Below are 11,248 nucleotides of genomic sequence, written 5' to 3' on the forward strand. Positions count from 1 at the left end.
ACTTAAGGAATCACTGTTTTGCAAAAAGAAACAACAAACCACAGATATGATAAAACCTGTTTGATAAATTTGGACTCACATGGCAACTAATTACCTAAGCACCAAAGAAACAGGACCAATTCTCTGTATTCATCAACTACTTGTATTTTAAATATCAGTTCTTAGTTTAGTGTTTTCTTAGGCTAGGCTGGCATGTTCTCAGTATTTCAAGAAGACACATTACTAGAAAAAAATTTTCTTTATATATTTAATAAAGTTATATAATATATCAACAACTTTTGGATTTGAAGTTTTGTTTAAGCACTTATTTTGGCAAAAGTGAAATATTAAATACTGGTACTAGACATGCATTCCTTTCATTCAAGCTTAAGAAAACATTTACAAAGTTGACAGATAACATTTATTAAAACATGTTATACAAAAAAGGGGCATGGGACTCTTCTATAAGAAGAAAATATTGAACAGTAAAATTAAATTAAAACCATGCTGTACAATTAAGACAGCAATATTTATAGACAAAACTATCCAACCTCTGCAATACAAGCATAACATCTCACAAAATATCAAGATATGCAGTTTTACTATTATAAATGACTTGTTTTGAATAAAAACTTATAGCTCATTAAGGAAGATTCACTTGACTTGCATAAACAGTTACATTTCTGGAAGAAATATGGAATCCCATGAAGAACAAAAAAGGAGCAGCAATCGACAGACACAGGCGTCAAGCAAAATTAGAATTTACAGTTTAATCACATTAAAAATATACCATTTTGTTTTCCAGCATCTTCCCCTAGGGCACTGACAGTTTACAGCTTATAGCTAAATAACTCTAGCTACCTAATTAAGCATTTAAATGACAAAACAAAAACAAAACAAAACATTTTCATTTGTTGTTTTGAGAAAGGTTCTATTAAACCAAAATACTCAATATCCTGCTATAGGTTCTCAGAATGCAGAAACAGGACACCTCACTAGCATCAGCTAAAGTGGTGAAGTTACAAGATCTGAAGTGCCTCCATTCTTTCAGATTCAATAGCACAGAGATGTAAAATATTCATTTTTTTTAATAAGAAATCCAATATATTAGTCTTTGATCACCCCCCTTGCTTTTGATCCAGGACAGTTTCTTAACTGCAAAAGTATCTCAGATGAAAAAAAAAAAAGCTAAGACCAAATATTTTACCAACTGCTTCCTTTAGAACCTACCTGCTCACTCATAAAATAAAGACAGTTGCTGCATGCAACAGTGAAGGTAATGTTTAAAAGAACAACAACAAAACCATGACAGAACCTCCCCCTTCAGAAAGGTGTCAGATATACACCTAAACTGACAACTTAAGCCTGCTACGAGCTTTTTTTTTTTTTTTTTTTGGAATGCCAGTTACATAGATTTCATTGTAATCAACATCTTTGTTATTGAATGGAATGAAAATGAATTGTATTATCAGTAAATGTTCTTACCACCAGCAGGACAATGAATGGCTTCACAGTAACCGAAAATATCAATAGTCTCCTGTGCATACAACGATTCTGGTTTTCAGAAGATACTCACTTTACTACAGTCAACAGAAGACGTGAGCAACACAAAAATGCACAAAAGTTGTGGTATCATTAAGGTGATGAATCTTAAGGGAAGATGAATGAAATTCACCATATACATATGCATTCATATTACACACTGATCGCTTCCCTCCTCCCCACAGACAAGAAATCATCTCCTGTCTTGAACAAATCCACCCCACAAGCAACGATTAAGTGCTTGGCAGAAGCTGCATCTACATTTCTGTTTGCTATCTACAGCTGTATTGGGTGTAAATTGCAGGGTTTCAGTGGCAGTGGGCTGCAAGGGTGACACACAGCAAGAGTCACGAGCTGCCCTGTGCCCATCAAAATAGGTTCTAGCCAGCACTGAAACTGATGTGAACAACCCATTACATGCCAAAACTTCAATCATCAGAGCACTTCTGCTGAAATACATCTAAGAAAGAGTGGCAGCTGCTATCAAGAGGTGTGGGGAGACATGGAAGGAGGAGATACTCCTGGGAAGACACAACTGGAAACTCATGAGGAGAAACTGAGGAGATACTCTTGGAAAGACACACAGAGGAGACGCTGAGAACATGTATCATGACCCACTCTCAGAAGGACACGCTCCATGCCAGAGGAGATAAACTTCTGAACGACTTTGGCCTAGGCCAGAGCAGGTACACCACTGAAGAAACTGATGACTGGGGGAGACCCAAGCTGGAACAGGCACATCCCAGAAGAGGCTACAGTCCATGCAGGAACCATGCCAGGGGCAGTGACACTGACAAGCCCAGTGCAGCAGAGAACATTCACTAAGAAATGAAAAGAGCCAGACAAGCCAGTACGTATATGACCCCAACCTCCTGGGCAAACTGTCACCTCAGCAAGAGAATTGGAACAGACTGACCTAGTGCAACTCCCAGTGACAAGAGAAAGACTAGGAAGCTGTGGGGAGAAGAGGTATTAGAGAGAAATTAAGTAGGAGGAAGGGGGAAAGGCATTTCTTTAAGTGTTTAATTTTTTGTTTTCTTTTTCTCAATACCTGAATCGATTAGAAGTCTGTTGAAAAGCAATAAATTAAATTCAGTAAAAACATTACAAGTCAACTGTTTTGCCTGTGATAAGCAAAAGAAAGTGGTGGTGTTTTTTTTTTTGTTTTTTTTTTTTTTTTTAGAGAAATATCTCAAGTTTCACTTAAATCCTCAATCCTCTCAATTAGATCTCGTAATAAATCATTACTTCCCTTCAATCAGTTGGTTTCATGTAAATCAACATCAGAAAGCCAAGTGTTACAAAAATCAGTGTAGCAACAATTGCTGGAATTCCAAGCTGGGGTAAAACAGTAACAGGCAAACATTTAAAAGTTACTATTCATGCTAAACCACTAAAAAGAATATGGTTCTATAATATGATCTACTGGACCTGTTATAAAACCTTTAAAGTGTCTCTCTCAGTACATTTTATTTTAAAGCATTATTTCAAAGTAATCTAACTGCAAAAAGGAGCAACTTTCAACTTTGAAATGTCATGTATAAAAGTCATTCCAAGCTGGTAAAAGTAACGGTTTTGCTGGCAGCTCTGTAGGATGGTCTGGGTTTAACAGATAGAATTTTTTGCTTGACCATGTTTCACAGCCTGGTGCTTCATAACAGCCTTTTTAATGGTTAAATGGGAAGAGGCACCCTTAACCTTTTTATGCAATACTGAAGTGACAATTTGAAAGGGTCTGAGAACCAATGTGATATACAAGATCATTCGTAAAATGAGTATGAGAATACCTTCCTCAAATGTGATGATGGTACTTGAAGAAATGACACCCTGTATGTAATAAGGCCTTGGAGAATGGACAAATAGGGCCAGCGAGTGCAAGAATTTTTTCCTCTACACTCATGTAAACAGGCAAGCATTGTAATTTTCTTAATATTAAAAGACAGCGTTAGCAGTGTGGAAACAAACCATAAAGGGAATATAGTTTCTAAGTTTAAAAAACATACTTATAAAGTTTTTTTTCTTAAATACAAAGTGCTTCTATACATTAAGCAGGTTACAGTGTTAGTGAGCAAATCCCTGTTTAGTTACCTTGAGTACAAGGGTTATATATATGGCCACCATGGTATGTTATAGAGTTCAATCAAGTGCTAAGAATATGAACTCCTTGGTGCTGACCATTCATGCCCATTGCCAGCAATGGTTTCATCATATTTGGGAATATCTGTTTTAACAAAATTCCATATGAAAAAATATCTGAAGCATTAGAAGATTAAGAATTAAGAGCCTCTTAAAAAATTAAAGTTTGTAAGTAGAATGCCAGAAAAGATGTTACAGTAATTACAGCCCACTGAGTAATAAACCCCAGCTTGCACTAGATATTCACGTTCAGGATACAGTTTAGTTGTATCTTAAGACAATTTGTAAGCGGGAGTTCAATAAAGCGTCCAAATTGGAATTACCTTAGTGTGTTTTTGCTACAGGGTCATCTGTTTAAGTACATGATCCTGCCTATTGCAGTATCTAATACATAAACCGGGGCCAGACAGACTTAGAAGGTTTTTGATGCTGGTTAATTTATTTCCGCCAGCACTGTACTTGGACATCACTCCTTCCTATTATAGCCTACGTATACTCTAAAGGCTCTTTCCTTTTCATATTTCAGTAAACTACAGAGAAGGGTTAATTGCTTTTGCATAGAAATGCACTAAGCTTTCAAACCCCAAATCCTGTCACATTTAAAACTGATGCGTTCACTCTACCTGCAGAGCTGGCAGCATCTCTCAAAACTACAAACACTCCTCTATATAGCTCCAGGAATGAGAGCACAGGATATAAATCCTCATCCTAATGAATGAGAGGTGCCACTTTCCCAGCGAAAATCCAGACTTCGGACATGAGCATGGTACCATGTTTTGCAGTACCATTAATAGATCCAAATGCCATACTTTCTACATTTTTCCCTACAAGCAACTTCATTTGAAGAGGTAAACAGCTCTGGCTGCTTATGATCACATGTAACCAGTCACAGTAGTTCAGTACCAAGAATCTGTATTATAATTCTTACTATTCAAAGAGTAAAGAATTAAGAGTAAAAACACATATCAATGTCTAAATCATTTTCCTAAAGCATGTTCTAAAACTAGACAGAAGTTCTCAAACAAGATTTTGTACCAATAAAAAAAATTCAATTCATGAAGCTACGGAGTTTGGTACTTGCTACTGTAGTTAAGACAAAAAATCTGAATATAAAGCTAGGGTTTAGAATTTTGAGTATTCAGGGAGAGTTCCAAATGTTACACCTATTTTTGTTTGTTTTGACAAGACATTTATTACACACACTTTAAAAGCTCTCATTATGTAGCAACCAAAATCAAGCCAAGCATCATACAGCATTAGGCCCTACAGGAGGCAACTAAATTATATTTAACACAGATTTAAGTTTACATGGTGCACAACTATATTTCAGTGCTTTACAGACTCTTTAAGTAGAAACTAGCACAAAATTAAACAATCACTTGTTTCACTGAAGATGGAAAAAGAATGGAGGACAGATAAAGGAAAGCCAAATCACTTAACACAGCCTTTCATTAAGCAAAACAGTAAGTGATATTTAATGATGCAGACTATTAATGATGCATGTTAAGTATGTTGGCAATCTCCAGTTTGAGGTCAAATTCTTTTTTTTTTTTTTTTTAATTAAAATGTGAATCACAAGAATTTTATCAACAGGTAGCCCACGTAGCCTGGTATGGTTATCCTAATTCTCTTTTTCAGTAAGGCTACTTCAATTCCTGCTTCCTGTAAATGTTTGCAGAATTTGGGTCAATTTAGAGCTGGGTTTTACTGTGAATTTGGAAGACTTATTAAAACAACAGGACTTCTAAACACTGCTGTGATGATAATCAGTATCTTAAAGACCTTATTGATCTCATTTTGCAACCACCTTTCTGATTAACCATTTCTACGTCACACGCTGAACACCTAGAATAATATTGTGGAGAATAAAAACTTTGGTCTGCTCATACCAGCATAATTATTGAAACTTTTTTTTTTTAATTTAAATTTCACAATAGCAAGTACCAGACACTATTTGCATAATTAGTTTATTTTGATTACTCTTCTAAACAAATGTAAGCACTAATGTCTCAGTTCATCTCAGTAGTACTCTGCTCAGCTTTAGAAGCTTGATATGACTTGGTACAAGAGGTCACATGCCGGTGAAAACTGTCCCGCCACATAAATCTTTTCCCACAGATGTTACACTCGTACGGTTTTATGCCTGTATGAATTTTCATATGGCCAACAAGATGGTGTTTCATTTTGAATTTCTTACCACAGACACCACAGCCATAAGGTCGAAGACCAAGGTGCATACTCATATGCCGATCTCTCTGACTTTTGTGTGTAAAGCTTTTACCACACTGACAAGGATACAGCTTATCAGCATGTGAGAATCCAGTGAGGGATGTTTCTTCTTTAATTCCTGCAGCCATTTCAATTCCTTCACCATAGCCTGCTGCTATCATAAGATCCTGTCTGTGAGCACTTAAATTTCCATCTGCCCTTTCACCAGAAAATTCTTCCATAGAAGAGCCATAGAAATCAACTTGTTCATCATAATTACTTTCATCTGCCTGTTCATCAAATTCTGCTTCCATCTTTTTGTCAGCTATATGAAAGTCTTCAACACCTGAAGACTGGATTGAATGATCTGCCTGAATGGCATTCACGGATTCAGAAACTTGGTGTTCATCATAAGGATTATCAACACCTTCACAGTCTTGTTCAAATCTTTCTGGTTTCACATGGATCCATCGCTTGTGAGACATGATGCTGGGTTTGCTATATATAGGTCTGGTATACTGATACTCTGCACTATCACTAGTTCCTTCTTCACCATCCTGACTTGTCATTCCTGTGCTAAGTCTATCATGTTCTGTTGAAGAATTACTGGGAAGGTACTCATGTTCTGTCAGTTGACACGACAGTTCATCTTTAGAGCTCTCTTCTTCATTTTCACCATCCCTCAGTTCCTGCACTTTGTGAAATTCCGTCTGTCCTCCAGAGCCGAGTTCAAAGGTTTCAGCAAGGCCATTGTAACTACTACTGCTTGGGGACTGATGATCACTGCCATGATTCATCTTCTGACAGAGAACTGTTGGATTCCCCTCTAGCACTTCGGTGCATTTATCCACTACATGCCACATTTGAAGGAAACTTGCTGCTGTCAAGTAACTAACAATTTCTGGAGCAGGCATTACCAGTCGACCTGTATACGTAGACAGAAGAATGTTTTCAAACACTCTTGGATTCATCACATCAGGCAGCACTATTCGCCTGCTATTTTTTAGGAGAACCTGATCACAAAAGTAAGGTGAACTAGCTGCAAGAACAGCTTTATGGGCTCTGAAGAGATGGCCCTGAACTACGATGGACACATCACATAATTGTCCTTGCTGGCGCTGCTGATTTAACTTCTGCAAAATGGTGCTAGAAAAATCTGGAAATTCCACTCGAAAAGAGCTTGACCCAGACTCCATTTCATTACAAATTTAGTGTTGTGCTGAAAGAAAAAAAAAAAAAGATCAGAAATTCTGCTTAGTAAAGTATTGATCTTTCTGTAAAGGTGTATAAGGAAATTGAAAGCAATAACTTAAGCAGACTCATATGGAACTCAGTCCAATATTTTCTGCAACCTATGTCGCTGCTGTATTTCTATTGTTCCCCTTCACCTCATCTTTCTCTTTTCTCAAAGAGATATTGAGGCCACAAGTTGCTATGCCAGCATATTTTGCTGTTCTTCCATCCCAAAGGGCTCATCAACTATAGCAGGAGCTACAGAGAGTCACCCAGTAGACATAGGTTAATCATTTCAAGCATGGATTTAGGATAACAAGAACAGTTATTTCATGAAGTTATAGCTACAAAATTAACTCCAGGATGTTTGTGTTTAAAACAGCATATGAAAAATATTGCATTTCAACAGGCAACATCATCTAATTGATCCCCCAATAAAGACCGACTGCACCTCAGCTGTACAGTTTTGACTGTATGCACCTTGTATATATGTAACAATGCAACAATTATACACTAGAAGCTCAACTAACAGTTCAGGTATTTTTTTGCATTCCCACATGATCCAGACATCTTATTATTGTTTAAATGACTATGTCAGCTTTGTGCTAGAATTCTTTAAAATGTCTGCTTTACGTTTTAAATTTGAATTTAAGACGAATTTCCATGTTATTATCAGGAATAACGACAGAAGATTAAATGTAAAAACAAAAAGACCAACATTAACAACCTGAATAAACTAAATTTGTGCAACTTTTCAATGAGTAAATTGAACACAATGGAACTCCAACAGGGCTGTGGAGTAGCAAGCAGTTTTCCTCTGTCAAGTTGTTTCTCATAAAACTCTCACTTTCCTACTTAACGGATGGAGCTGCACACCTGAAAAAGAATACTTAGTAAATTAGCAGATAGCACACATACAGAATTTAAGACACTTTCTGAATATAATATTGAAATAGAATTTGCATTACAAATAGTACTCTGAAATTCATGTGTAATGAAAATAAGGAATTGAGAAGATATGATTATGAATCACCTCTATGGTTATTGTACAGACTCTCTGTAGTACTTTCTATGCAGTTATGTAACCACCTATAGAGAACTGTTCATTAGATGCACTGTGTTCGTATGCTGGTATATTGGCACAAATTTATGACTGCTAAGTGCAGAAAAAAATAGCAGCATTTGCTTACAAAACACTGACTACACAGGAATGATTATGTAAAACAACATTTAGTCAATAGCTCATCGTTACATAATCCTTTCCTGACCATTCAGATCTTTTCCAGCTCATATTGTCGACACCTTTCTCCTATTCCCCCTAAGCCTCAGTATTCCTTCTTCAAAGTTTCAAAGATAGAAAAGGATGACAACATATGGAGGTTAAAACAAGTCATTCGCTGTTATCTTCGATCAAGGTGAACACGGTTGCCATAGAAAAGAGAGCATTAGAGTCAGACAACCATCAATATCTTTCAAGAAATACAGGCCCAAACTCCTTGCAAATGCTGAAATAAGCATCCTCTACAGAATGGTGAGGATTACGCTTTTTTTTTTTTTATTTTATTATTAGAAGTATGGCATCACTGTGACTCTCCTATGTACGTCTCTAACAGGTCATTCTTCCCAGTCTGTTTTCTTCATTTATGAAACCCATTTATAACCATAAATAATCACAGCAAAATAGACAAAATAAAAAAGGTACTTTTTTGACCACAGTGTCCTTTCTTGAAACCTTACACTAATCTCTCCCCACTGGATAGTGGGAGGAACTGGAAGGACTGGAAAAAAAAAAAGCTCCCACTAAGGAGAAGGACAGACAAATGACTAAAAATGACTAAATGACTAAAATTCTGTAACTGAGCACTGTAACTGTCTGTATACAGTCACACATCTTAAGAAATTGTTATTTCTTTGTTGGTTGAAACAATTGTTCAACGTAAGAGGTGTTTACCAACTACCTTGAGATCCTCAGCTTTAAGGCAGGAAATTAGTTTAGAGAGCTACTTTCCTACAAACACTGCCTCACTTAAATCAGGGGTGATCAGTTACATTCTGCTGAGACAGTCACCAAGTTGTACTAAGTGAAGAAATAGCCTAAAACTTGCAAATTATACTGTCAGTTCAACTGTTAACGTCAAGTTCTTTCTGATAAAGTGGAAAGAAAAATTAAGTCAATATTTCATACACAATACACATTAAAAAATATTTACTTTTTTTAAAAAAAACTTTTTTTAAAAAATGCAGACACATTAGTTCTTTCATAACATTCTCAGATTTAAGAGTCTGTTTTTCAACACTTGCATACCAAAAAAAAGATAAGTTTCTGAGATCTGTTCAACCAAAACTTAAAAAGAGAAATACTTATACACCTAGAAAAACTCCTGTTTAAAAATCAGGAAGAACCCTAAGCTGTCATCTTTCAGCAATGTATGGTTGTTCACCACATAAACAATTGCAGGTGGGAGCAAACTTTTTTTTCAAAGTGTAAGTAAAATGTTTTCTGCTACTGAGGCCGTACTGAGGCCATACCCTTCAAGAATGTTTTTGGATTTTCCCTCCAAAGAGGTTTCAACTCCCCCTTTTACAACCCTTTCTGTTGCTGCATTTTCTTTATCCCCACTCACAAAAAAAAATACAAAAAAAAACCAGTCTTTCAATTGCAGTTAATAGAAAATACCTAGTCTCTCCAGAACATTGAAGCATACAGGGTCCATATTACTTCCTTAAAAATAGTTACTTTAAGAACTGCCGGTACATAGCTACTTCAGAAGAAAGAAAGCTTTGAATAAATTAATTTCTTTCTTCTGCCACGGCAGCACCTCAAAACGCTGCTGTATCAGCAGGGGCAGATGTGCCGGCGAGCCCATGCCAGAGGCGTCACGGCCACAGCCGGCGGCCGACCCGCCAGTCGGCTCTGCCTAGAGAGGAGAAGGGGCCGGGCCGGGCCGGGCCCAGCACCCGCCTCCCGACCGCCTCCCGTGGTCCTCCAGAGAGCGCCGCCCGGTGGGGAAGGGCCGCAGAAGCTTTCGGCGGGGAAAGGGAGCGGGGACGACGGCAGAGCGCAGGCCTCGGTCGCCCCCTGGCCCCAGAGCGGACCCACGGAGCCAGGCCCAGCAGCAGCGCGGCCTCCCGCGCTCCACGCCCAGGCAGCCACTCACCTGCGGGCCTCGGCGTCTCTCGCATAGCGGGCCGCGAACCCGGCTGCAGCGCTCGGCGCGACCGACGCGGCTTCCGCGGCCCAGCCAGCACCGGAAACGCCGCTCCCCCGGGAAGGGCTTCCGCATCCCGGTCACCTGGCGGCCCGGGGCAGCCCTTCCGCTTCCTGCCGGGGGGAGGGGCACGGGGGGGCGGGCCCGTGGCCCGTTGCGGCTTTTGCGGGAGGGCGGTGCCCCCCACGCCTCGCGGCCGTCTCCGGTAGCGGCGCCGCGAGGAGCCGCTGGGGTCCCCGGAGGCCGTGCCGGTAGCAGCCGAGCTCGCGGCCTCTGTCCGGTGCTGCCGCCCGAGGGGCTGCGAGCCCTCTCGGTCCGACCCCGCGCCGGAGCAGACGGGGGGCGCCCGCGCTTTTCTCCCGGCGGCGCCCGTTCGGCTGCGCCCGGCGCTTGGCCCGCCGGCGTCCCCGAGCCTCCCGCGGGCAGCGGAGCCACGGCGATGCCTGAGAAAAGGGCCCGGCGCTGCGAGAATTTCCTCGTGACTCTGCCAGCAATTTAGTGTATTTCTAGGACTTCTTTTTTTTTTTTTTTGGCCTTTGAAAGCGAAGGATGGTCATTGTACTCCTCAACGTGAGAGACGTCTCAGGAAGACCATAGTGATAGATATCTGAACTGTTTTGCAACTTTTAGTGAAATTTGAGTTTGCCTCGAATCCAGTGGCCAAAAAAAAAGGGGGGGCGGGAGGGGCGGGGGCAGTGCTATAAATATCAATGGAAAAACAAAATAGTGCTAGTCTCTTGAAACGTAAGTGCTGCTGAGAAAACCAGGAGGAACTGGGTATTCTTGGAATCCTCTGGAGGGGAAAATAAGGCATATTTACTGTTTATCATGTCTTCAGCTGCTCTCTCAACACAGGAGGTGATCCACTTGATTGCCCTGCAGAAAAAGATCTGGAAGTAGGCAGCGTACCCTGCCAAACAGTACTTGATTTTGCTGTCCTA

At 39.7% G+C, this 11,248-nt stretch overlaps 1 protein-coding gene across 2 annotated transcripts; it reads right to left on the reverse strand.

The window, feature by feature from the left end:
* Positions 1–254: 254 nt before the first annotated feature.
* ZBTB43 (zinc finger and BTB domain containing 43) lies at positions 255–10,442 on the reverse strand. Of its 2 annotated transcripts, none has more exons than XM_035555255.2 (2): positions 10,257–10,442; positions 255–7,084 (listed from the first exon to the last, which is right to left on the reverse strand). In XM_035555255.2, exon 2 carries the CDS (start codon positions 7,059–7,061, stop codon positions 5,667–5,669), a length of 1,395 nt encoding a protein of 464 aa, XP_035411148.1. In that variant the 5' UTR covers positions 7,062–7,084; positions 10,257–10,442; the 3' UTR covers positions 255–5,666. The 2 variants fall into 2 exon arrangements, with proteins under 2 accessions (XP_035411148.1, XP_035411150.1); XM_035555257.2 differs by lacking the exon at positions 10,257–10,442 and adding an exon at positions 7,826–7,969.
* Between the last annotated feature and the right edge of the window lie 806 nt (positions 10,443–11,248).

Source organism: Cygnus atratus, chromosome 19 (assembly GCF_013377495.2).
Source record: "Cygnus atratus isolate AKBS03 ecotype Queensland, Australia chromosome 19, CAtr_DNAZoo_HiC_assembly, whole genome shotgun sequence".
Taxonomy (NCBI): Eukaryota; Metazoa; Chordata; class Aves; order Anseriformes; family Anatidae; genus Cygnus; species Cygnus atratus.